The sequence below is a fragment of the Aspergillus multicolor genome (genome assembly GCF_047715735.1).
Source record: "Aspergillus multicolor strain CBS 133.54 unplaced genomic scaffold BDW74scaffold_18, whole genome shotgun sequence".
Lineage (NCBI taxonomy): Eukaryota > Fungi > Ascomycota > Eurotiomycetes > Eurotiales > Aspergillaceae > Aspergillus > Aspergillus multicolor.
Window position 1 is genome coordinate 1 of NW_027395969.1, and position 24,392 is coordinate 24,392.

General features: G+C 54.5%; 9 protein-coding genes across 9 annotated transcripts; 5 read left to right on the forward strand and 4 right to left on the reverse strand.

Moving 5' to 3' along the window:
- The first annotated feature begins 981 nt into the window (after positions 1–981).
- bna5-1 (kynureninase) lies at positions 982–2,928 on the forward strand. Its single transcript, XM_073732617.1, has 4 exons — positions 982–1,438; positions 1,485–1,834; positions 1,885–2,368; positions 2,418–2,928. The coding sequence occupies exons 1-4, from the start codon at positions 1,249–1,251 to the stop codon at positions 2,849–2,851; spliced, it is 1,458 nt and encodes a 485-aa protein (XP_073582279.1). The 5' UTR covers positions 982–1,248; the 3' UTR covers positions 2,852–2,928.
- On the reverse strand, positions 2,917–3,753 carry BDW74DRAFT_155752 (ER membrane protein complex subunit 4). Its single transcript, XM_073724885.1, has 3 exons — positions 3,548–3,753; positions 3,139–3,488; positions 2,917–3,081 (listed from the first exon to the last, which is right to left on the reverse strand). The coding sequence occupies exons 1-3, from the start codon at positions 3,683–3,685 to the stop codon at positions 3,006–3,008; spliced, it is 564 nt and encodes a 187-aa protein (XP_073582280.1). The 5' UTR covers positions 3,686–3,753; the 3' UTR covers positions 2,917–3,005.
- A 551-nt stretch (positions 3,754–4,304) lies between these two features.
- Positions 4,305–6,987, forward strand: BDW74DRAFT_36537 (putative AP-2 adaptor complex subunit beta). Its single transcript, XM_073732619.1, has 5 exons — positions 4,305–4,715; positions 4,770–4,845; positions 4,891–5,255; positions 5,302–5,730; positions 5,774–6,987. Exons 1-5 carry the CDS (start codon positions 4,474–4,476, stop codon positions 6,837–6,839), a joined length of 2,178 nt encoding a protein of 725 aa, XP_073582281.1. The 5' UTR covers positions 4,305–4,473; the 3' UTR covers positions 6,840–6,987.
- A 9-nt stretch (positions 6,988–6,996) lies between these two features.
- Positions 6,997–8,630, reverse strand: cwc25 (U2-type spliceosomal complex subunit CWC25). The gene is made up of 2 exons (XM_073732618.1): positions 8,477–8,630; positions 6,997–8,422 (listed from the first exon to the last, which is right to left on the reverse strand). Exons 1-2 carry the CDS (start codon positions 8,500–8,502, stop codon positions 7,135–7,137), a joined length of 1,314 nt encoding a protein of 437 aa, XP_073582282.1. The 5' UTR covers positions 8,503–8,630; the 3' UTR covers positions 6,997–7,134.
- Positions 8,631–8,819: 189 nt separating this feature from the next.
- Positions 8,820–9,573, reverse strand: BDW74DRAFT_155757 (uncharacterized protein; the record flags this gene model as incomplete). Its single annotated transcript, XM_073724886.1, has 2 exons — positions 8,943–9,573; positions 8,820–8,897 (listed from the first exon to the last, which is right to left on the reverse strand). A coding segment is annotated over exon 1 (176 nt), but the record flags the coding sequence as incomplete, so codon positions are not given.
- An 880-nt stretch (positions 9,574–10,453) lies between these two features.
- BDW74DRAFT_179554 (cold-shock protein) lies at positions 10,454–10,862 on the forward strand (the record flags this gene model as incomplete). The annotated part of the gene is made up of 2 exons (XM_073729487.1): positions 10,454–10,538; positions 10,606–10,862. The coding sequence occupies 2 exons, from the start codon at positions 10,454–10,456 to the stop codon at positions 10,860–10,862; spliced, it is 342 nt and encodes a 113-aa protein (XP_073582284.1).
- A 2,627-nt stretch (positions 10,863–13,489) lies between these two features.
- On the reverse strand, positions 13,490–18,955 carry BDW74DRAFT_185970 (uncharacterized protein; the record flags this gene model as incomplete). Its single annotated transcript, XM_073731162.1, has 12 exons — positions 13,490–13,516; positions 14,083–14,479; positions 14,544–15,007; positions 15,069–16,001; positions 16,062–16,416; positions 16,469–17,064; positions 17,120–17,363; positions 17,413–17,756; positions 17,804–17,893; positions 17,941–18,302; positions 18,358–18,440; positions 18,483–18,955. 12 exons carry the CDS (start codon positions 18,953–18,955, stop codon positions 13,490–13,492), a joined length of 4,368 nt encoding a protein of 1,455 aa, XP_073582285.1.
- A 234-nt stretch (positions 18,956–19,189) lies between these two features.
- BDW74DRAFT_179556 (Zn(II)2Cys6 transcription factor) lies at positions 19,190–21,854 on the forward strand (the record flags this gene model as incomplete). Its single annotated transcript, XM_073729488.1, has 9 exons — positions 19,190–19,244; positions 19,289–19,332; positions 19,377–19,604; positions 19,651–19,666; positions 19,715–19,939; positions 19,984–20,264; positions 20,312–20,494; positions 20,542–21,020; positions 21,089–21,854. 9 exons carry the CDS (start codon positions 19,190–19,192, stop codon positions 21,852–21,854), a joined length of 2,277 nt encoding a protein of 758 aa, XP_073582286.1.
- Positions 21,855–22,425: 571 nt separating this feature from the next.
- Positions 22,426–24,281, forward strand: BDW74DRAFT_179557 (uncharacterized protein; the record flags this gene model as incomplete). Its single annotated transcript, XM_073729489.1, has 4 exons — positions 22,426–22,488; positions 22,540–22,820; positions 23,032–23,588; positions 23,644–24,281. The coding sequence occupies 4 exons, from the start codon at positions 22,426–22,428 to the stop codon at positions 24,279–24,281; spliced, it is 1,539 nt and encodes a 512-aa protein (XP_073582287.1).
- Between the last annotated feature and the right edge of the window lie 111 nt (positions 24,282–24,392).

Sequence of the window (24,392 nt, forward strand, 5' to 3'; positions counted from 1 at the left end):
ATGTGCGATTGGTAGGTGAGGAGCAAGTAGCTGAGGATGCGGACAGAGCAACGTTTAAAAAAGCAAAAAACAAAAAAAAAAACAAAAAAAAAAAAAACATACAACAGCTGGGATTCGCATGTGGTCACCCACCATACTACTAACCAGCCGGCGTGTGGCTTAAGTACGGCTGAGCGGACGGGAAGCCCTGTTCTCCACACCCTGTGGTCGTATGTTGTTTGGTTTATTCTGAGCACGGTGTATGTACTGCAGTGGCTTTCCCGATCCTCCATGCTGGATGGTCAGTGTCCATCCGTCCATGTCATTCCGCATCCCAGTCGTACCTTTGCCACGCCCGCACCGGAGTATGCCCCGACCAACACAGCGACACTGAAGCAAATTCGCATAGGACTCTTCAACGTACATTTGCGGCCCGCTCTGAGATCTGCACCATAAGTGTATTTCCATTCTCACCCGTCCTCGGGTTCTGCGTAACTTGCGCGGCGGAGGTTGTAGCTGTTGAAGAGAACGCTGAACGAGGCTCGGCGCGGTTGAGACATGATCTCGGAATCCTAGGTCGGGCACTCCGTGCCGGCGCAGGAAAGATCGAGGTAGAGGTCGTGATTGAGGCCGCTGGTGTTCGGTATGAAGCAGGGCAAAAAGATGCGGAGAAGCCCGGTGTCCGACTCGGACATGAGACGGGTGACGGGCTCGCGGAAAAGGAGGGGCGAGCGCGGAATATCCGGCGAACGATGGTCGATAAAGCTGGGCGAGACATTTTGGTATATGATGCGGAAGTGATTAAACGGCGTTGAGCGAGGCCGACAACTACCTTGGAGGCTTTATAATCATACAATTCCCATCGAGTGGAAGCAATCCATTTGATGTGATTGGATGAACGGTGGTCGGAGTTCCGCGGCAGAAACGATTTCCCGAACATGAAGTCATATTACTAATACGTGCATAGATTTTTATGCACCTTCATCTCTGCTTGATATCACTATGTTGTCTTTGCCTAGACAATGATCTGGTTGTTCAGCAGATATGTGAGCTTTGAAACATGTAATTTTCGAGCTTGGGTAAGCGTGCCACCCCTAATGGCGGGAAAGTGCTTAGAAACATGGGTTATCTCAGGCGGGTGCGCTAGGAATATACCGCGGGGCTTGACTTTCTCTTTCCATACTTTCGTATCTATAACAGACGGATTGCCTTGAAAACATAGTTACTTCAGCCAAGGCAGACCTGGATATCTTCTAATTAGTCCTCAAAATGGGTTCCAGACTCCGTCTCCAGCAGATCAAGAATGGGCCGCCACTTCCGTACAAGGACGATATCCGGGCCTTTACAAGGGAATACGCAGTGTCTCTAGATTCTCAAGACTCTCTGAGTCACTTCCGAGAAGAATTCATCATACCTTCCGCAAAGGACCTCAAGCAGAAAACGCTAGACCCCTCTGAAGGCGAGTGATCCTCTGTGTTCCCGGAGTACGCCGCTGACCCTTCTAGCTTCTGTCTCTGATGGCTCGGACGACCGTTGTATCTACCTCTGCGGAAATTCGCTAGGTCTCCAACCGCGCAATACCAAGAGATACATTGAGTATTACTTGCGGACATGGGCCATCAAAGGTGTTACCGGACATTTTGTCCATCACGAGGACGAACTGCTGCCTCCGTTTGTTGATGTCGACTCAGCAGGTGCAAAGCTCATGGCGCCTGTTGTCGGAGCGCTGCAGAGCGAAGTGGCGGTTATGGGCAGTCTGACAGCAAACCTGCATCTCCTCATGTCTAGCTTCTACCGGCCAACTGCGGAGAGGTATAAGATTATCATTGAAGGGAAGGCTTTCCCGAGTGATCATGTAGGTTTCTGAAATGTGAAACCGGTCATCACTAACCTGAGACATGTTAGTATGCCGTCGAATCTCAGATACGGCACCATAACCTTCAGCCGAAGGATGCTATGGTACTTATCGAACCGCAGGACCCCGAACATCCAATTCTCGAAACTGACTATATACTTCGGGTTATCGATGAACATGCTTCGAGCACATCTTTACTTCTGCTTTCTGCTATTCAGTACTATACTGGCCAGTACTTTGTCATTGAAAAGATCACTGCACATGCCCAGTCTAAAGGTATCGTGGTTGGCTGGGATTGTGCCCATGCAGCGGGCAACGTCGACTTGCAACTGCACGACTGGAATGTGGACTTTGCTGCGTGGTGCAGCTACAAGTATCTCAATAGCGGTCCAGGCGGCATGGCTGGGATCTTCGTCCATGAAAGACATGGGGAGGTGAAGACAACCAAAGGCGACGGGGAACTGGAGACCTTCCGCCCTCGACTTTCTGGCTGGTGGGGAGGAGACAAAGCCACTCGGTTCCTAATGGACAAAAGTATGTACACCAGTCCTAGATCACTGGCGAGTTATACTGACTGCCGTAGATTTCGTCCCTCAGGCCGGCGCAGCAGGATACCAATTGTCAAATCCTTCTGTCTTGGATCTGAACGCAGTTGCAGCGTCATTGGAATTGTTTAATCGGACATCCATGGCAGAGATCCGCCAAAAGTCGCTCAGTCTCACGGGATACCTCGAGCACCTCCTCCTAAAATCTCCTCTTGACGGCCTTTCTGAGAAGCCCTTCTCTATCATTACCCCGTCGAATCCGTCAGAACGCGGCGCTCAGCTCAGCATACGCCTGGCACCAGGTCTGCTAGACAGTGTTCTTGAGGTGTTGGAAGAACACGCGGTAGTGATTGACGAGAGGAAACCGGATGTTATTAGGGTTGCACCCGCGCCCTTGTACAACACGTACGAAGAGGTGTGGCAGTTTTGCCAGATTTTCGCAGAAGCCTGCCGCAAGGCACTGCAAAAGTGAAGTTGAAAAGGTTACCTATCCGCTGATGTACGATACATTCTATTATTACAAAGACACGTTATTAGTATTACAAGCGAATTGCGTACTCAATGTTCCTATTTCATATATCATTCGCCTCAAGATACTCCCCGCGTCGAGTAAGACGTCGAAGCACTCAACCAAAAGCAAAGTGAACTGTTTCCAAAGGTTGCCGTTCCGATTCCCAAGCCAGCCAATCCGACCTTGTAGTCCTGTCGTCACATATTAGCAAGCCAGCATAAACCCCTAGTAGTAGGTCAAGAATATACGGTAAAAGTCCCATAGCATTAACCTTCCAGATCCCCAGCCCCAGCAGCACAACCTGCATTAGGACATACATAGCCTTCACGCCGAGCAGCTTGCCCCGCAAGGTCTCCGACTCGAACTTGGCGAAGACATTGTTGGTGTTGATGAGGCCCTGGATTGGCCCCTTAAACAGCATGAAGACCATCATAATGCTGAAAATTTGTAGACTGTTTCCGGACATGTACATCATAATTGCGTTCATGGGGATCTGCTTCGACGGCGCAAGGGCGATTTCCCAGGCCTTCTTGAGCTTCAGCGTATCGGTCTCGGCGGGCTTGGAGGGGGCGGATGAGGCAGTGGATTTTTCTGAGCGCTAAAAGCAGAGTTAGTACGTTAATTTGCGTAAGACATATAGACGTCGGGGTTGCGTACGCCTTTAGTAGCCTTGCGCGAGAAGCCAGGCGGGTCGGGGATGCTGGAGGTCGAGACCGACGGACGCGGTAACGGGGAGTTGAGATCGACGACCCATTTTGGGGGTGGAATGGGAGGGAGAGTTTGCGAGGTGGCCATTGTGATGAAGCTTGTTGAGGATTGCGATAGAGAGCTCAAGGGAGCTCAGCTCGACGCAGCGGGATGACAGCGGAGGAAGTTGGATCAGCGCCTGGAAAATCAGGAAGCAAAAGATTCTCCACAAAAGGCGCGGAATTGGCGGCGCCCGGTCCACTCCTGATTCTCAGCCCTCGAACTCCTATTCTCTCGGTCGCTATATGATTTCAATTATTTCACGCTCGCAATTGAAGGGTAGATTGGTATCGCTGGGTCTAGGTGAGTTTGCCGCCTGCAGTAGCGCTCGTTTGTGCCACGCTGACCCTTTTGGGCCTCCAGTTCAAATCCGTCACCGTTCAAGGCATGGACTTCTCGAAGCACCGTGCTAGCTAAGGAGTCGCCTCGAAGCCATCCGCTACATTCTTCGACCCAGCGAGTTATATGTGATACTGCGCTCGAAGCAGCCACGCGAATCATACCGGGAACTCCACATCCTTCAAGAACCGAAAAGACCTGTCCGATTCGCTGCCGTGAAGCTATATAAGCCACCATGAGTTCTGGCGGGGGCGATGCAAAGTTGTTCGCTAGGGTACGTGGGAATCCTATAATTCTGTCGCATTGGCCTTCCAGTCGCGCGATGGTTTATCGCTGCCCCCCTCTGTGCCAGCCGCCGCATGACCATGCCCGCGAACTAGCCTTGCTCTTTCCTTGGTCTTGATACCCCTCTCTCTTTGCTTTTACACTTGTAGTGCGGCGTCGGCATTCTGCTTCCTGCATTCGCACCAACCCAGCACACATTCGTTATTGTCTCTATGTTTATCGCGCCTCATCTTTACACTAGCTCACCACCATGGGTTCGCACTCCACAGGGCAAGGTCGCCGAGCTCCGGCAGGAACTGAACAGCGGCGGCAAGAAAGACAAAAACTACTCGGCCAAGAAGATCGCATTGAAGAAGATCGTCGCCAATATGACTATGAGCAATAACGACATGATTGCCCTGTTTCCGGACATCATCGACTGTATGAATTTGCCGAGTTTGGAGATCAAGAAGATGTATGTTCGGATGGATGTTGTGGATATGGGGATAGAGTGTTGACCTTTGTCTAGGTGCTTTCTGTTCCTGGTCAACTACTCGAGAATGAAGCCTGAGATTGCACTAAAGGCACTTCCGATATTGGTCAATGTACGGCACTCGCCCTGGTCAACTGGATAAGGCTAACAGCCGCAGGATATGGAAGCGACTAATCCCTTGGTCCGCGCACTGGCGCTTCGAACAATTGCGTACATTCACGTCCGAGAATATGTCGAGGCCACTGTTCAGCCGCTCAAGAATTTGATGGGGGATCTGGACCCATACGTCCGCAAGACCGCCGCTTTCTGCGTCGCTAAACTCTACGAACACGATAGGAAGATGGTGGAGGCATCCGATTTGATTGACCGACTGAATGCGATGCTGAAGGATGAAAACCCGACGGTTGTATCTAGCGTCCTGGCTTCATTGGTGGACATTTGGGGTCGGAGTGAAACGATATCCTTGACGATCGATTATTCGAGTGCGTCGAAACTAGTTTCCATCCTACCCGACTGCTCAGAGTACGACAACCAAACCTTTGTCGCGTCTATGACTAACGTCCCGTAGATGGGGCCAATCCTATATTCTGGAAGCGCTCATGTCCTACGTTCCACAAGACTCCGCCGAAGCCCTCCTACTAGCGGAACGTATAGCTCCTCGACTCTCCCACCAGAACTCGGCCGTCGTCCTCACTTCAATCCGTGTCATCCTCTATCTTATGAACTATATCGGCGAAGAGCGGCATCTCACATCACTTTCCAAGAAGCTATCACCACCTCTTGTGACACTTCTGTCAAAACCGCCAGAGGTGCAATATCTTGTCCTCCGTAACGCTATTCTCATCCTGCAGAAGCGGCCCGAAGTTCTGCGAAATGATATTCGAGTCTTCTTCTGCAACTACAATGACCCCATCTACGTCAAAGTCACAAAGCTCGAGTTGATCTTCATGTTGACCACCAAGGAAAACATCTCGGTTGTGCTGGCAGAACTGAGAGAGTAAGATTGTCCGTCCTTTGTATGAGCCTTGCTAATCTTTCAGATATGCAACCGAGATTGATGTCCACTTTGTTCGCAAGGCCGTTAGGGCAATTGGAAAACTCGCTATCAAGATTGAGTCGGCGGCTAAGCAGTGCATCGATTGTCTTTTGGACTTGGTAAACGCCAAAATTCCATATATTGTGCAAGAGGCGACCGTCGTCATCCGAAACATCTTCCGCAAATACCCCAACCAGTACGAAAGCATCATCGGGCAGGTCATTCAGAACATCGACGACCTGGACGAGCCAGAAGCCAAGGCCGCCGTCATCTGGATCATCGGCCAGTACGCCGACCGCATCGAGAACTCGGCCGACCTCCTGCAGGACTATCTTGCTACCTTCCACGATGAGACGATCGAAGTGCAGCTCGCCCTCCTAACAGCAACAGTCAAGCTGTTCATTCAGCGCCCAACAAAGGGCCAACAGCTCGTTCCGCAAGTCCTCAAATGGTGTACCGAGGAAACAGACGACCCCGATCTCCGCGACAGAGGATACATGTACTGGCGACTTCTGTCGTCAGACCCAACGACAGCTCGCCAAGTCGTCATGGGCCAGAAACCACCTATTTCTGCCGAGAGCGAGAAACTCGACAACCGTACACTCGAAGAACTTTGCCTCAACGTCGGTACCCTCGCAACTGTCTACCTCAAGCCGGTTCAGCAGGTATTCAGATCTGCCCGTGCCCGCCGTCTTCAATACAGCCCGGCACTGCAAAAACCCGTCGAAGACTATAGCTCAAACAACTGGGAGTTCCAATCTCCGCCTCCAGGTACAAACCCAGTCACATCGCCCACTGCAGCGTCGGCAGCGGCAGCGGCAGCGAACGGATCCGCCATGACCTCAACAGGGAACACGAGCGCCGCCGTCAATGCTGCGGATAACTACTTCAACAGTGTCGCTGTGGGAACGCAGCAAATGGCAGCGCTGGATCTGGGCGGCCGCGAGGGCGGCGGGTTTGGAGGCGGCGGCGCGATGCAGACGCAGTATGTTGTTAATCAGAGTCAACAGCAAGCGTATCAACCGCATTTAGCCGGTGGAGCGGCCACGGGGGAGCTTTTGTTGCTGTGAGGTGATTTTGGATGAGGTATTCTAACTTAGCTTTGTATTTGTAACTTGCACATTGTTCTAGCGATGTTTCTAGAGGCTTTTGCACCTCTTGTAGAATTGATATGTCCCTTACTTATGTCTAGACTGTGATCACCGACCGGCCGATTGAGATCGTAAGTGAATGAGATTCCTTGGGTGGAAGACCTGAAGTCATGTTATTATATTGGGTTGAGTAAATGCCATCTCAATCTGTTCAAATGTGACCGCCGTGGAATAATACAGGGAATGAACATAACAAAAAGGCGGTACGGGAGGCTCAATCCTCATCTTTCGCCAACGCACCCCGACTCCGCCGAATCCGCTCATCCAGACTATCCTCTTGCAGCTGCCGATGCAAGCCCGACATGAACTGACCTCGGTCAGTCCGCCGCTTATCATCCTCCTCGCGCTGCTTCTCTTCGATGGCCGTGACCTCAGCGACGCGTTGCCGGCGTGTGGATTCCATATCCTGGGCGTTCGACTGCATCTCGGCGAGTCGACGCTGGCGCTGCTCTTCTAGGTCTTTGGCGTGTTGCTCTGCGGCCGCGGGTGCGTCTCCATTGCGGCTATTTTGTGCGCGGTCTCGAGGTCGGTCTCGGCCGAAGGAGTCTATGTCTCTGTCCCGCGGAGGACGGTTATCTCGACGGTTGTCCCGGCTGTATCTATCGCGTCGGTAGGCTTCGTCTCGGTCTCTCCGATCGTCGTCTCGTCGTTCGTCGCGGCGACGGTCAGATCGAGGCGAGGCGGACCTGCGCGCTGCTCGATCGTACCGCTCGTCGCGGTCCCTATCCCGACGACTGCTCGAGTGATGGACTCTATCACCCCTATCCTCGCGCTCCCCGTCGCGGTCCCTGTCCCGATGACTCCTGCGATCGTGGTCTCGATCCCTATGGCGCCGATCCCTGTCCTCGCGCGGCGACCTCGACCTCGACCTTGATCTCGAGCGGTGCCGACGCCGATGACTCGACCGATGCGAGTCATCCCCGCTATCCCGTCGGCGCCTATGACTCCTCTCACGGTCCCGATCCCGATCGCGATCCCGATCGCGATCCCTCTCCCTCTCTCGATTCTTCTCCCTCCCCTCCTCCCGCTCCCGCCGCCTCACCGACTCCTTCACCATCGTCTCATGCGCCGCCTGCTCGCGCTTCTTAATCTCCAGCAACGGATCCGCCATAACCTTGACCATCGTATCGCGCGTGTTATGCACGACCGGCGGGAGCGCCGCACCACCAGCGGCACCCGGCCCCATCGCAGCCCCCTTCTCAAGCTTCTTGCTCTCATCATTCTTCAACAATATCCCATCGATCCGTCTCTTCCCCAAAAGATATCCCTCCATTTCCTCGGCGTAGTGTCCCGACGCGCTCGACGGCTCCTGGTACATCCAGTCGACGCGCTGGTGCTGGCGCGTCCCGCCCGCGCTTTCTTGCAGCCGCTGCAGTTCTTGTATCTGGCGCTCTTCGTCGCGTTCGCGGCGGAGCTGGTCGATGCGTTTGCGTTCTTCGAGCGCGCGCTTTTCTTCGGACCAGACGCGCTCTTGGTTGCGGAGGAGGGAGGGGTGCCATGATCTGTTGTGTTGTTAGGTGTGATTTGATGAGAAGAAGGGGAGTAAAAGAGCTTACTTCTTCAAGTTCAGATCGCCACCCATGTCGGCGGTTTGCTTCTGAAGGATAGGGTGTGTTTGTTGGAGATGATTTAGATGCGATGGGCTTGAGAGCGATAAGGATGGCTGATCACGGGATTTGACTCTGATTGCCACCCAGTCTTTCTGCCTGACTGGTGAGGCACCGAATTATCGTCGAGACCAACCCGCCATCAACACCACCACAATCGTCGCCATACTCGGGGAGATACGATGAACCATCCGAGAGCGGCCATGAGGGCGGCTAAAGGTCAGACCAGATAATGAAATCATCAGATAACCATCTTTCCATCCATCAGGCCTCATCTACTCATTCCCGTGACCGCGGGCTCGGGCATCGTCTCGATGGCGGATCAGCCACTCACTTTGCTGCAATTGCAAGACTCCACGTATTGCAAGATGTCTTCTTGGCTATCTTACATGAGGCGGCTACTGATATCCTCCAGGACTCAGATCCCGTGGCGAGCGCGAGCCTCGAAGCGAGCACTTGGGCAATTCTACTGGTCCTTCCGTCCGCCATGAACCTTAACGAGGTTTGACCGGAACTTTGGTGTTGGCGACTAAGAAAGACACCACTCACCTATAGCAGTGGTCAGAAAGTCATGCCACAAATCTAGGCTTGGTATCTTATTGGTACCGCCCTTGTCGTGAGCTTGATGCGGCACCTCGTGTGCTCATATCAAGGTTTAATCTTGAGTCGGATCCGATAAACTCTGGCGGTCTTCCCCGCATCAATATCGACTTATATTGATGGCGGGCTTACATTCCGCGTTGCTAGTTATTTGGCATTACCTGCTCCTGGCTAGAGCGTGATATGGAGACACCATCTAACAATCCCAAATGGCTAGTGAAGTTGGCCTTTCCAACGGCTATTTGGACCCCAAGGACGTGTCCATTATGAGCTATTTGTTGATTCGACTCAATGGAACAGTTAATCTCGCTTCCAGGTCGCATGCTTGGTATCTAGGCCAGCCCTTATTTGAGGGTCTGCAGAGTACACTCGGTGCTCCCCACTATACATATACGAAGATCATTGTCTGCATCAATACAATCAATCAGGCCAAGGATAGACAAGAGATTACCCAGTCTGAACTTTATTCGGCAGTTGTATAACATATCACCTGGTCATCCTTCAACTCCAGGCAGAATGAGGAGACTCTGGATGCGGGGAAGTTGACTTTTCCCCTCGTGGCAAAGACGGGGATTCCAGCCGGGCAGACTATTAAATTCGGTTCCTGCGCGTGCTGCCAATGAGAAAAGCCTCGCCACGAGTCGTCCGGGGTTTGGCCAAGCTGAAATAGTGGAAGCTTATGATGGCATGCGCACGTGAGGCTGCTGAATCCGTCCACCACGCCCTGGAATAGGTCTAGACTCCAGCCAATTCTGCAAGAGCCTATGCATCAGTCTGCCCATTATGCATGGCATTGACCGGACCGGTTCTCCCCTCCTGGCAGAACGCAGACACATGCAGGGAGGAGAAAATAAATGCCTCACCGCGGCACACACCGGTCCGGACGGATGGATGGAGTTATCGGTTTCTGTCTGACTCAACCCGGGGCATTCTCGTAGATATGGGCAGATACTCGCATGTTTCTCTCTTGAAACAACAATCTTATCGATCCTTCGATAACAACAGTAGAACGTTGTACGCTGATAAGTCAATGGGGTGATCACGCCTCACAAACAATGGCGAAGTTGGGGAATTGGAGATCAGTCGAGGCGATCATTACATCACGGCGGAAAAGACAGCCAATGCACTGCCCTGACTGGGCTCCACTTGTTACAGAGATCGCCAACCCGCGGGGAATGCGAATCTGTAACCATCTCGTCAGTCCTCCGACTCTTTGCCGAGGACCGGGAAGAACCGGATGATATCATCCTGGACCTCCTTTATAAATACCAGAGGGGATCGCAACTGTCTAGTGCCTGTTGAAAGAGAAAAGAAAAAAAAAAGTCCATGTCAAATTCATCCTCTATCTGTCTTCCTCTACATACCAAGTCCTCCTCTATCTCATCCTCTACCTCTTCTACTCCGGCTCAAGGTACGTCCCGTCCCCACCACACCCATCTTTATACTATACTCCCTGGAATAATAACTAACAGAACCAGCCCAACTAAATCTTCAAGCCAAAATGCCCGCCGCCGCCAACTCCACCGCAAACCGCCAGACCGGCACCATCAAGTGGTACAACGACGCCCAGGGCTTCGGCTACATCACCTCCGACTTTGGCGGCGAGCTCATCCTGCGCCGCCAGTCCATCACCGAGCACACCCAGCAGCTGAAGACCGGCATGAAGGTCTCGTACGAGGCGGTGCATCTGCCCATGCTGTTGATGGCGGAGCAGGTTCAGCCCGAGGAGGAGTAGTTGCGTACTTCAGACTTTGGTTCTCTGGGATTTGATTGGATTTGATTGGGGTCTGTTGCATTACGGTTTTACTTTATGGGTTATAGCGAGTTAATGATACCATGCACATTTGCATTTTACTGTCATAAACATATTCTTCTTATGATTTCAGAACGATAGATGGTCTCTGGGCGGACGTATTCCTGGGGCTTAAATTGGTTCTCAGAGTAAGAGCACCTGGCCCAGACCTATCAAATCGTCGATATTATGATGATTGACCTTTCCCCGCATTTTACCTCTCAAACCAGAGAAACCGACCCAGGACGCACTGATTTGGCCTCGCATCGAGGGCCCTCAACTACCTCTCTCACCCTCACCCTCTCCCTCGACTTCACTAGTTGAACAATCTGCCAGGTGGGCCTCGCATCGAGGCACTCGAGACGAACCCGGTTCATTTTCGACGTTCTTGATCCCTTGGTACTTGGAACCAAAATTAATATAGTACCCGTCTCGATAATCTAGGAGTATCGCGGCTCGTAGACTATTAGGCTGATATGGTATGGTAGTCGGAGTTACATTCTTATATGAGCGCAGCATACACACTATGGTATCAACACTCGAAATACCTGGGCAGGGAGTCTATCCGAGGAGCACTACTCGCAGGTTACAGCAATCTCTAATGTACACCGTCAAGTCATTGCTCGAACCACTGCGTCCATTTTTGGCGTTTCCATCTCGGCGATTCCGGGAGCTGCAGGTGGATGATACTATGGTATCTACTACTGGTAGGTTTGGTATGAATATCTCACCTCAGCCCATGCGCCAGCGGCACCTGGGCATAACCGTTCCACTGTCAAAATTGTGCAGTGTATAAGGTAGTACCCTCTGGAGGCAAAGAGCCGTAGAGTCGCTGTTGGATCTTATGCAAGATAGATCCTCGCCTCTACCCCAGCTACCTTCAAATTGGATACGGGCCACTGAAATGGCCTTTGCAACTGCTCTAATCATCACCCGTCAGTTAATACTGCTTCCTACATTGCAGTCGCTGATCCTTTTAGGGGTGGTCTTGGTAGGATGGTGTCGATGAAAGGTGGGAGTTGGGCTTAAAGCTGTCGGTTGCTGAGAGTAACAGTCATCGCGAGTTGGTGATAGCTGATCAACCCAGGTTAGACTCGGTCACTGTACGGCAAGGCTGACTGCGGTGGTGAGGGGAGACTGGAGGTGGACGAGGAGGAAGCTGAGGAAGGGATCAGGGAATCCATAAGAATCCCAAAACCCATAGCTTCTGCCTTTGTTGGCTTACAGTAAGTCCTGACGGGTGATGGGGCGTGAATTGCGGCTATTCACAAGGCATTTAATTCTTACGCGAGATCCTTCGGTCTTCTCTTGTGCGCTGCCATGCCGTCTGTTATGTTGATTTGCCTAGAAGCATACTTACTCGGAGATAAAATCCAAAAAATTGGTGTTAGCAACAGCCGTGCTAGTTGTTTGAAACCCTGTTGTAGGTCCCTTTGAGGAAGTAAAAGCAGCGGAGGCCATGCCCGCTATCTGGCCCTCAATGATAGACCCACTAGAAGCAGTAAAGGCGGGTGTGCCTACTAAGGTAAATCTACTTAAAGTAGAAGTAAATATACCCACTGTTTATCTAGCTATAGCTTCACTAGTAGTAAAGGCAGCTATACTTATTATTTATTTAGTAATAAAAGTTAGGGAGGCTATATTTACTGTTTATTTAAAGAGAGATTTACTAAATATAAGAGAAGCTATACTCACTATTTATTTAGTAAAGGTAGATTTCATTAAAGCTAAGGCAGTTGTAAGGCCTGGTAGGCATGTGATGCCTGAGGCTTACAAGGCCCCAGTTGCGCTACTTAATGGGTTCTAGGGAAACCGCAAGGTATCTTGCAGTTTATGTGGTCTTTTGGTAAAAAGTCTTATGGAGTCACGTGACCCTAGCACAAAACTCTTATAGCAGTTATACCAGCTTTTTACCTAAAGCTAGATTTACTAAAAGTAGGGGAAGATATACCTGCTATTTATCCTATAAAATGATTCTAAAGTAAGTGTATGTTAGATAAAGCCTGCTGATCTGCCTTAAACCAGTGGGATTTAAGGATATTCTATGTGTAAGAGTAGAAGGTACAAGTCTTAAGGTTAAAGAGCTTATATAAAAGACTAAATAAAAACTAAAAGGTAGGGTAGCTTAATTTTTAAAAATAATAAATAGTAATTAAAACTATTTAATACTATAAAAATAATTTTTTAAATACATGGTTTTTATTCAATTATTTATTTAATATTTTAAACTGGCGATATAATATTTTAAATTAATAATTTAATAACATTATATTATTAATATAACTATAATCCCTTTCTAGACTAGCATTATACTTTTAATATAATTAAAATAGATTATTTTATGACTCCGGTTTCTAACATGACACCCAGTCATACCGTATTGTTATAACAGATCTATTGGCTGACGTCAGTCCGCGCTGGCCGCGTTCCCTGACACAATAGTACTAGCTAATCTAAGGGTATAGCTTAAATTAAGGCCTACACTATTTATATTATATTTATTACGGCCGCAGCGGCCATGATCGCGAACCGCGAGCAAGATGCAAGGTTAGAAGTATACTGCCGCGGAGTTAGGTAACAGACCAAAGGGCGGTTTTCTGTTTTAGGAGTAGCATCCGCTGCGATTGTCAACTCTGAAAATAATCCATGCAGGTGCAAGAGTTTAAGGGCGGCTTGTCTTACCCAGGGACATGGTGCCACCGAAGGGTAGGGATGTACACGAGCGTACTGTCCATGGTCCTGATTGATCAGTATGCTAGGTAACCACCTACCACCTACCACCTACCACCTACCTACTACCTACTACCTACTCTTGGGCCGACCCGCGCACTCAGGGCACAGCTCAAGACGGTAGGGTATAATATACCATACACAGTAAGCTGGCAAGGCGAAAGCAAAAGCACGGCACGGCGGACTACCAAAAACAAGAACAAGAACAAGAACAAAAGAAAAAGACTTCCAATGTCAAAAACAACTAGAACTAGTCGGATCTCTCTTGAACTGCCCGCCATACGCGCTGCGCCTTGAACTAGGTAGGTACGATATCCCTTGATCCGTCCGCCTGGGTGGTGGCCGTGGCCCAACCGCCTCCTCTACCTAGGTATCTCCGCCCCTTAATAAACCGCAACAACGATCCCATGTTCCACGCCTTTGCCTTCGGAACCCGCAGCAACCAGTACAGCCCCAGCGCAGCCACCGCATTAAAAACGATGTATACCCACATGAGCCCAAAGTCCCTCCATCGCTCGCTATACTTCACGGCCACAGACGCCAGAAACGCATCGGACGACGCCATTGGGCAGAAGTGGCATGTCTCCGTGGAATCAGGGTTGTAGACCTCCCCGCCGGCCAGCTGCATATACGGCGCTAGATATGTGCCGCAGGTTTCGTTGGTAGAGGCAGAGGGCGGGATCTGCACGGCGATTAGCTCGAGCGATGTGCAGGTTACGGGGGTTCGCGCGAGACCGGCCGCGAGCATGCCCCCGAGCAGGTAGGTTAGTGGGGAGGCGCGGTACATGAAGAGCCAGAAGGCTGGAAGGGCGGAGGGGGAGGCCATTACGCTGTTGTGGAAGTGTCAGTGGATGGATGGGCCATGTTAGGGTTGTTGCAGGGAAGGGGACATACCCGCAGAATATCAAGCACATGCAATACAGCACCAGCGCAATAATCGCCCCGACCTCGGCCGTCGCTGCACCTGCCACGATCATGCTGGTGAACGTGGCACAATGCAGCATGAACGTCCAGAGGAGGAGGACCATCAGCCACGCGCGCTGCGTCAGTGAATCCGTGATGCTGGCGTTGCGATCCATGCCGATGAGATAGTAAAATGGGAGGTAGATAAGAATCGCAGCGAGACTGTTCCAGGGGATCTCGACGGCCATGGAGGCGAGCATGAAGGCGGGCCAGGCATAGATATTGGAGGGGCGCTCGCGGGCTTCGTAGAGGTCGCGCTGGGTGATGAAGGCGGGCATGCTTTGGTAGGCGAGGAAGGCAAAGATCACGAGCAGCATGAAGATGGCGAACATTTGGTGTTGCAGACCCAGGACAGTGATGGAGGTTTGCAGGAAGGAGAGGCCGATGAACAGGGCCTGTACCATACATAGTAAGCAGGTTGCAACATGATGAGATGAGATAGGAGGCTGGACTCACCGTGCCAAAGCAGAGGAGGAGCTTGCTGTACAGATACGACGGCGTGCGCCAGTACTGCTGGAAGACGCGTTTCGTGCACAATCGTAGCTGCGTCTGGAAGGGAGCAGCGTAGGTGGATACGGTCTGCTGCTGGGCGTCGACGGGGTGTATCTTTGCAGTCTCGAGCTCCTCAAGCTCACGACGAACACGTGCGAACTCCGGACTCGCCCTCCACGTCTCGGCCCAGTCGCAGATGGCCGTGCTCCCCGGGGCAGCCCCGATGACATGCAGCATCCACTCGGCCGGGTTCTCTTCGTCCGCGCAGGGCGTGGCCCCGTGGCGCTCAAAATACTTCACCATCGTCCGCGAGTTCTCACCAATATCCCCAAAGTACACCGTGCGCCCGCCCCTGGCCAGCAGAAGCAACCGGTCAAACTGCTGAAACAGCATCGCAGACGGCTGGTGGATTGTACACAGGACGGCCTGCCCGTGGTCCGCGAGTTTCCGCAGCAGGGCAGAGATCGACCACGCCGTCTGGCTGTCCAGGCCCGACGTCGGCTCGTCCAGGAAGATAAGCAGGTCCGGCCTAGCCGCCAGTTCTACGCCGATGGTCAGCCGCTTGCGCTGCTCGACGTTCAGCCCTTCCCCGGGGACGCCGACAACCGCCGCGGCGTAGGCCTCCATCTCAAGCAGGGTGATGATCTCCTCGACATACGCGAGCTTCTCCTCGGTCGGCACGGACGCAGCCTGTCTGAGACACACGCTGAACTGGAGCGCTTCCCTGACTGTGGCCGTTTGCAGATGCACGTCTTGTTGCTGGACGTAGCCGACCTGGCGCTGGAAGGAAGGGTCTCGAGGCCGCCCGTTGACGCAGATGTCGCCTGTTACAATGCCAGTGGTGACTCGGTTGGCAAGGATGTCGAGGAGGGTTGTTTTGCCGGCGCCAGATGCGCCCTGCCATGGTTGTTAGCGTCCCTTCAGAGAGTGGTTAGGGTATGGTAGGGCATAGCGCACCATCAACGCAGTCAAGGTCCCCGGGCGCACGAAGCCGTCGATATGGTCAGCGATCCGCCGCATCTGGCCCTTGATCTGGACCTCATAGCAGACGTCTTTCCAGTGCAGGATGCCATTCTGCTTCTGCAGGGTGACGGGCCTTTTCTCGGTGGATGTCGATGGGGAGGCCGTGACTGATCCTGTCGTTGCCTCCTCGTCTTGAAATGCCTGCGTCTTGGCCTGTTCCAGCTCGCTCGTGTGTCCGCGCTGGAAGACCAGGACCTCGCCGCGCGGCTTGTCTGCGATGATGAACTCGGCGACCAGGACGTAGATGCCGGTGAAGAAGACGATGTACGCGATCAAGATGCCGAGGTTCCTGGGGAGAGTATACTCGTCAGAATGCCCAACAAGGACCCTGGGGTACGTACCTCCATACATGCGCATACTCGTACTCATAACTAGCCAACACATACGCATCCCCGCTGAACTGACTACTCCCCGCAACCGCCCCAGCAACAGAGCACGTCCGCTCCTCGTCCGTAAGCCCCTCATACCCGGGCCCGGCCGGCACGAAGCTCGCGCAGGGGAAGGAGCGCCCGTGGAACTCGTTCGCGACCATGGACTCATAGGAGTACGCCAGCGGGTTGATGTAGTTGATCCAGCGCAGCCAGCCCTGCATGTCCCGCACGGGGAGGATAAAACCCGAGTACACGATCAGTCCCACCACGAGCAGCGTGGTGGGCGTGAGGGCCTGGGCAATGGTCTGCGTGGACTGGCCGATGGTGCGGAAGATAGAGGACATGGTGAGGGTGGACACAAAGGCAAAGAGCAGGTAGGTGAAGAAGGCGCCGGCCGTCTGGTGCAGGCGGCTCATGAAGTAGAGGGGGATGTTGAGGGCCAGCGTGCTGAGGATCTTGCAGGGGAGGTCGCAGATCATCGAGGCCAGGGCTTCGGAGAGCGGGTGGTAGAAGGCGTAGGCTTTGTGCTTTTCTACCACGGGGCGCTGGACGTAGAGGGAGAGGATCTAAAGGGTGAACTTAGCAGGACACCTGCAGCGGTTAAAGATAAAGAAGACGAACCTCCAGCGAGCTGTTCAAGGCATTGAAGAGCAGGGCAAAGAACAGCAGGACACAGCGGTTGTTGAGGCTTCCGGTGTCGTCGGACAGCTGATAGAACACACTCCCCAGCAGCAGGGCCATGAGGAAGTTGCCTGACACCGTGACGATGAAGAAGCTCTTATCCCCGCGAATGCGCTGGAAGCCCCGGCGGACACACAGCGCAACCTGCTGGAGGACTGAGATGGTGTACGGCGACTTGGGGGTCCTGAAGACGTCAGCCTGCACCCCCACACACCACTCTTGGGGGAACATACATGAGCGAAGACTTCTCGGCCTGTCTCGCAGCGTGAAACTCCTCCATTGTCGGCCCTTGCTGGGGGTACTGCTCCTCGAACAAGGCGATCTCCTGCAGCAGGGCTTTTCGCAGCGCGCTCTCCTGCCAGCGCGTTGCAAACTCGTCCGGCGTCCTCGGGACCTGGCTCTCGAACCCCGGCCGCACCTTGCGCTCCGCTGGGCTGGTCACAGAGTTGAGGAAGTCAGGCACGTTCTGCCGGTTGGGGCATTGGTAGCCCAAATCCACAAAGTACTGCTTGGCTGCGTCGATGGGGCCAAAGTAGATCTGGCGGCCTTCGTAGAGGACGGCGACCTTGTCGAACAGCTGTACGGGAGTCAGTATTGCAAAGCATAATAGAAAGGAAGACGGACATCGTAAGTCTGCTGAGGCGCCTGGTAGAGCGAAATGACAGCTGCGGTCTCGAGAACATCCACCGAAAGCCGGATCGTTCGGACGAATTCCTGTCTGCTCAGCCAACCCGCATATCGGACCAAGATACAATACTCACCACCGCCGTCGCGCTATCCAAGCCCCTCGTGCTATTGTCCCAACACTGCAGCGGACTCTGAGCCAGGGCCACCTCCGCAATGCTGACCCGCTTGCGCTCGCCCCCGCTGACCCCCCGGACAAAGTCATTGCCCACCCTCGTGTTGACCGTATGCGAGATGCCAAAGACGGCCATGGCCACGTCGCGGAGGTGGGTTGCATACTGCTCGCGCGAGACGCCGGCGATGCGGTTGGCAGGCGTCTTGGCCAGCGCGGCGAACTGCAGGGTCTGGCCGACGGTGAGCTGGGGGAAGTGCACCTCCGTCTCGGGCTGGTAGATGGCGTCGCCGCGGAACTCGCGGTGCATTGTTCGTGGAGGGATTCCTAGCCGGGTGAAAGGGGGGTCAGCTATGTGAGGTGGTGAGTCGTGGCTGCCCACCTTGGTAGTTGAGCTCGGGTGATCCGTCCAGCTGGAGCCCTGTCGTCTCCCCAGCGATGGTCTTCAGCAAGGTCGAGACGCCACTGCTGTTGTTAGCATTGTTCTCGACTAGGGGATATGCTCACCTTCCCGGCCGCCCTAAGACAAGCAGCATCTCGCCGCTGCGGACCAGGCCGTCGTGCTGCTTCAGGATAGGAATCTTCCGCTGTCGGCGATGGACGAGCGCCCGTGCCAGATCCAGCGGCTTGAGAACCATGCTGGCAACGGTACTCTGATAAGCGACCGGGCTGCCGACGCCAGAGACGTGGAGGTTGCGAAAGGAGACGCCGGCTTTGCGTTTCGGGGGTCTGGAAGGGTCTGCCGTGGACGACTGCAGGAAGGTTCGAGCCCAGTGGGCGGCGTCAAACTGGCCAGACTGCGGGTCCAGCTTTGGATTGCTGCCGTCGAATAGACTGGACGGTTGTTGGTCGTGGCATGCTGGCACGGACTGGGAGGTGAGGGTCCGGGCCAGCTGCACGATCCGCTCCTGGCCCTCGGCGGAGATGCTGGCATGGGTATGGGGCCGGTTGACCGTCCGGCTGGAATCGAAGGAGTCCATTGTGCTTGTGGCTATGGGAATCCAGCTGGAACAGAGTGCATACCGGTGACAGCAGTATCTTATACCTCCCAAGGGCCCATCGGCGGCTCGGCCTCGGGGCGGAATTAGGGCTCGCTCACGACGTCAGCCCCCCACTTCGGCGCCGACACTTAGATTAACCGCGCTATATTAAGATCCTGATCCCCGTATATCTCCCTCCGAAGCCCCGGTCTCCGTGATCCTCACTCCCTCACCATGGGTCTCGTCCACAAAGCCTGCGACCGCTGCCGCGCCCGGAAGAGCCGCTGCCGTGAGTTCCTCAACTTACGTCTTATCAATGTCTAACATCGTCAGAACTGGCCGACTCTCCTACCGAAGTGGCCTGCGATTACTGCCATGTAGGTCCATGTAAGCCTGCGGATGTCGTTCCTAATGTCTGCAGAGCCGCAACCTCCCCTGCCACTTCAGCTACCAGAAACGCCGGCACAGACGAAACCCCGACGTGATCGCACATCCACCCACCCATCCCCCGGCTGCTCTGTCTCTGCCTGCTCCAGCCGCAGTAGAGACTGCGCTGCAGGCCGGGTCCGGGTTCCCGGGCCTCTACATCGACTATCTCCTCGAGCGCAATCCTATAGGCAAGCCCTGCGGTGCGACCAGTAACGACCAGGTAAGCTGCCCCCTTTTCGACTCTGCCTGCTGCTGACCGCACATAGTTGACGACGCTTCTCGGTATGTGCACGTAATCATGCTGGACCTTCCTCTGCTCACTACAGCCAGGCCCCAGCCCCAACATCTCCTTCTTTCCCGCCAAACGCGTCCGCGCCATCAGCCAGCGCCTCGGCCATACCAAGCTGGAAAGCCTCCTCGAAGCCATCCGCACCGTGATCGCAGCTAAGTTGAAGAGTTCGAGCTCTCCTGCTGGTGCTGTTGCCGATGGCTACTTTCCTCGAGATGTCGACACCGGGCACACCCAGCATGCTCCAGTCACCGAGTACATCGAAAGTGCGTCCTTTCCCGGCTACGGACACCAGTACTGACTCTTCCAGCATACATGGAGCAGGTCCACCCCTTCTTTCCCTTCGTCGACCGCTCCCAGTTCGAAAAGCGTGCCCTCGCCCCCACTATCACTCAGGATCTCGCCGCCGACAAGGCCTGGGCCTGTCTGTACTACGCCGTGGTGGCTGTAGGCTGTCAGCACAGCGATGGCGGCGGCTACGAAGCCCGCACCGGGGCCTCGTGGGCCTTTTTTGAGCGGTCCATGTCGCTGTGTCGCGATATCGGCTTTCTGCGGGGATCACTTACGTACCTCCAGGCCTTCATGGCGTTGGTGCGCTGCCCGTTTTGGCGTCACGTAACCCTGGCTAACCGGCCCAGGCCCTCTTCTGCCAGGCCATCTCGGGCTTTGGCCTCGAGTCGGCCATCCTCGCCGAAGCAGCCACCCTGGCCCAGAGCCTGGGCATCAACCGACTCGGCCCCGCGTCGGACACGGCCGCACGCACCTTCTGGGTCCTTTACTACATGGAGAAGACCTCGTGCTTTGCGAGCGGCAAAGTCCCGGTGCGTGCCCTACCCTGCAGCCGCACCCGTCATACTGACCACGGCAGACCCTCCAAGATTCCCACATCAGCTGCCCCCTCCCAACCTCCGGTCTCTGGACCTTCAGCGACCACGACTGGCTGACCAGCTTCCTCCGGTTCGCCCGGCTCGCCTCCAAAATCCACAGCCGCCTGCTGGCCATCACCTCCGTGCCCCGCCCCTGGGCCATCCGCTGCGCCGCCATCACCAAGCTCCAGGCGGAGCTGGAAGCCTGGCGGCTCTCGATCCCTGCGCGGTTCCGTCCCGGCGAACCTCTGCGTCCGCGCCTCCTCCTCGAGCCCCACGCTGTCGCGATCGCCCTCCGCACGCAGTACTACTACCACTCCGCTTGCCTAACGCTGACCTGGACGCTCCTACATTGCGAGAACGAGCCCACGGACGCCAACACCACGCACCCCCTCACCCTCAAGACGGAGCTCATGCAGACGGCCCGCAGTGTCCTCGAACTGACGAGCTACATTGAGATTTCTCCGTCGACACCACTATGGTACACCCAATACCCTCCAAGGTCCCATCCAGGCACCTTCCGCTTGCTAAGTGCTCTTGTGCCCGCAGGATCCTCGTCCTCACCCCCCTCTCCGCCCTCATGGTCCTCTTCGACCTGGTCATCCACAACCCCAGCCACGCCGAGACAAGCCTCAACCTTGCCCTCCTCGACGTCGCCAGCGGCCACTTCAGCCGCATCGAGTACGCCAGCACCGGGGTGCTGCCGGGCAGTCTGATCTCGGAATTTGCGCATCTTGCGAGGCAGTATGTGGCGGATATTAGGCATAATGCCCGTCCTGTTACTGCTGCTGCTGCTGCCTCTGCGGCCGCTGCCACATATCCAGCGAGCAATCTATATACCGGCTCCAGCTCCAGCTCCGGCTTCCATCTTACCCTGCCACCTCATCCACTGCATCGGGGTGCACGCAGCTCACCGGTTCCAGGGGAAGGGAACGAGACGAGGACAAAGCCATCTGCGTCGGCGTCTGCGCCTGAATGCCCATACCAACAGACTCATACCAACACAGAAGCTGCAAACTGTGTTCCCAATGGTTCAGAACAACAGGGAGTCCCGCAGGACGGCGCAGACGGCACGGGCGGCAATGAATCTACAGCGACAGCGTCTTCATATCTGCCCTTCGCGCTGCCGCTGCCGCTGCCGTTGCCGTTGCCGAATACCTCCGCTGTCCCTGGGTATGGCAGTCAAGGCCAAGGCCGCGATCAGGATCCGGATGAGATGCTCTCCGGCCTGCCGGATGTCGACGCTGCCATGCAGGACGAGCTGCAGTTCATGGGCGTCGACTTGATGGGCTTGTTTGACCTTAGTTATTCGTGATGCACGCCTTCCATCGAGGATGTCTTTGTGGCGCCTGCGTCTTCCCGTAGGGGTTGGTTTGCGTGATGTGTTGCCTGTGACATTCCTGGATCCAGATGTACATAGATCATTTCATCAATACATCAACCGCAAGAGTTTCACCTAATCCATCAAGCATACGATTTCAGAATTATGGCATCCCTCGGCCCGGCTCAGCTCTGCCCTGTGTATTCCAAGTTTAGTTCTCGCGCAGCCAACCCGCACTCACCCCTAGGCATTGAATAATTCAGCTATATCCCACGGTATATGGCATGGTCGCTCGTCCAAAGCTCCAGCTCAAGCTGCAACTCGTGGCCCTGGAACGCGACCGACTTGGGGCTGGAGCCGTATATGGCACCATAATGCTGCGGAGGTGATTGTCAAGGAGACCTAGACGGGTTATCGTTTTCCAGAACCCATAGTCCGAATACGCCGCCGGCTGGGCCCAAGAGACGAGGGGCAAGATCTTGGCAGGTCTTGGGCAAGGGGCCGCGGGGCGTCTACAGTGCCATGCTTTCTCCGGATTGCACTTTCTTTCTACGACGGGCTCAGGATGAGCTCCCTGTTATCTCTTCCGGTGGAAATCCTCAACCGGATATGCGAATATGCCGGCGATGTATACGACTTGGCCCTCGTCAATATATAATGTCAGACTCTCACTGTCAAGCACCGATTCAGCTGCCTCTCAATCATCATCCAAAGGAGTAGTGGAGCCCTTACGATTAGTCCTACCGCGCTCAACGACAAGGCCAAACACTGGACCGAGATCCTGCAGAACAACGCTGCATTTCCCGCTGTGCGCGAACTCTCACTCATCGAAGAATACCCGAGCATCAACGAGGTCACGTCTGGAAACTACCCAGACTACAAAGAAGCCGCAGACGAATTGACCCCGACGGACCAGCGCTACAGACCGCTCATTGCCCGCCTCTTTGACTGCAAGACACAGTACGAACCCGAGGAGACATGGCACTCTCTCGAGGATCTGCTTTGCCGGTTATCTAGTCTGCAAGATCTAACCTGGGCCTGCGCATCTTAATTCCCGCTGTCCCTGCTAGAAATCCTACATGAGACGCTCCCGTCCTGCAGACTGCACATCCGCGCCTTTAAGATGCCCAGCCTGCACCAGGACGCAGGCCACTCGGTTAATATTTAACAGCCGTGGTTATGCACTAGCGACGTCCCTAAACTTGACTAGCATCCTTGTTCCCGCCTCGCAATACGACACAAACGGCTGTGTGGAGTACAACGCCGAAGCAGTAAGGGCAATGGCCGCGGGCCTAGCGCCGAACTTAAGAGCAGTGTATGTCATGCACGGCGCGCTGCAGGCAAGTCTGGAGTACGCTCACGCTGTGCAGCGGGGGAGACCGCCCTGGCGTGGCTTTTTTCCTTCAAACCTAGATGTAGAAGCAGTTGGACCAGTCCCTGGCGCCCGCCCAGTGCGTTTACAGACCTGGAGTCTGAGCCCGGCAAAGATGCAGTACTTTGCGCCGTCGGAGGGGATGCTTGATTTCTCCACGCTGGAGACGTTGCATCTTTGGGATATTGAAGCGGGCGTCCTGATGTTGTTGTGCAGGAGGCACAGGCACAACCATACCTTCACCCGACTGCAGTCACTGGCACTCCATCTAGAATACCCCGAGGACCGCGACACGGAGGAATACAGCCCAGCTAAAGCCCTTCGTCTCGACGAAACCGCTAGCTCTTTTCTTTCAAGTCTGCCTGGGGGCTTCCCTCCGACTGAAAAATGTCCACCTCTCCGGCGTACCAGTCTTAGACAAGGCATTCCAAACCCTCCTCACGAACCACGGGCCGTCACTGCACACGCTCTCGCTGGTATCGCCCGCGGGTGCGGGTTACGCCGAGACAGGCGCTTGGATAACCATCGACCGGCTGCATCAGATCCAGACGCGGTGCCCGAACCTGCGAGCCCTGCGCATCCCCCTCCTCCGCTCGCGCGGCGACGCAAACGAGATGGGTATCTACAATGCCCTTGGTAACCTGGGGTTCAGCCGGCTGACTGATCTCGTCCTTCTATTCCACCTTACGGACGGGACATCCGGGTCCTTCGACGCTGCTAGTGGGCCCTCGCGGCGGATGCTCATCAACGCGGCGATGGATCATCCTCTCGCGCGCGAGATCTTCACGTATATTGTCAATGCCGGTGCGCGCTCGCTGCAGACACTCAAGATCACGTATGCCGACGGCGCACTGCCGTACAAGCTAGCCGGCATTGCGGGGGTTATGGCGCGGCAGTGGGAATGCACGAGGCGGGCTGCACTTGTATTAGGGAATGCTTCCAGTGACTTTGACATTGACATGATGGAAATAGGGATCAAGGCTAGACGGCTGCGCGAGAGCGGGAGGGTTAGGCCTGGAATGTGGAAGAGGGTGTTTCGTGAGCTTTAGCCTAAGGATTCGAGGAGATGGGAGGATGATTGGCGGAGCTTTCCGTTGGGGAGCAGTACTTAGGGCTTTGCTCTTGTAAAGATCGTCTATACAGCATGGAATAGAGGGATT

Excerpts from the sequence above, each read along its gene's own strand:
- BDW74DRAFT_155752 (XM_073724885.1), bottom strand. The coding sequence starts at position 3,685 with ATGGCCACCTCGCAAACTCTCCCTCCCATTCCACCCCCAAAATGGGTC. Across the intron at positions 3,489-3,547 it reads CGCGCAAGGCTACTAAAGGC|CGCTCAGAAAAATCCACTGC; the intron begins GTACGCAACCCC and ends CTCTGCTTTTAG. Across the intron at positions 3,082-3,138 it reads AATGCTATGGGACTTTTACC|GACTACAAGGTCGGATTGGC; the intron begins GTATATTCTTGA and ends ATGTGACGACAG.
- cwc25 (XM_073732618.1), bottom strand. The coding sequence starts at position 8,502 with ATGGGTGGCGATCTGAACTTGAAGAA. Across the intron at positions 8,423-8,476 it reads GGCGATCTGAACTTGAAGAA|ATCATGGCACCCCTCCCTCC; the intron begins GTAAGCTCTTTT and ends ACAACACAACAG.
- BDW74DRAFT_36537 (XM_073732619.1), top strand. The coding sequence starts at position 4,474 with ATGTTTATCGCGCCTCATCTTTACACTAGCTCACCACCATGGGTTCGC. Across the intron at positions 4,846-4,890 it reads CACTTCCGATATTGGTCAAT|GATATGGAAGCGACTAATCC; the intron begins GTACGGCACTCG and ends TAACAGCCGCAG. Across the intron at positions 5,731-5,773 it reads GTGCTGGCAGAACTGAGAGA|ATATGCAACCGAGATTGATG; the intron begins GTAAGATTGTCC and ends CTAATCTTTCAG.
- bna5-1 (XM_073732617.1), top strand. The coding sequence starts at position 1,249 with ATGGGTTCCAGACTCCGTCTCCAGCAGATCAAGAATGGGCCGCCACTT. Across the intron at positions 1,835-1,884 it reads AGGCTTTCCCGAGTGATCAT|TATGCCGTCGAATCTCAGAT; the intron begins GTAGGTTTCTGA and ends GAGACATGTTAG. Across the intron at positions 2,369-2,417 it reads TCGGTTCCTAATGGACAAAA|ATTTCGTCCCTCAGGCCGGC; the intron begins GTATGTACACCA and ends TGACTGCCGTAG.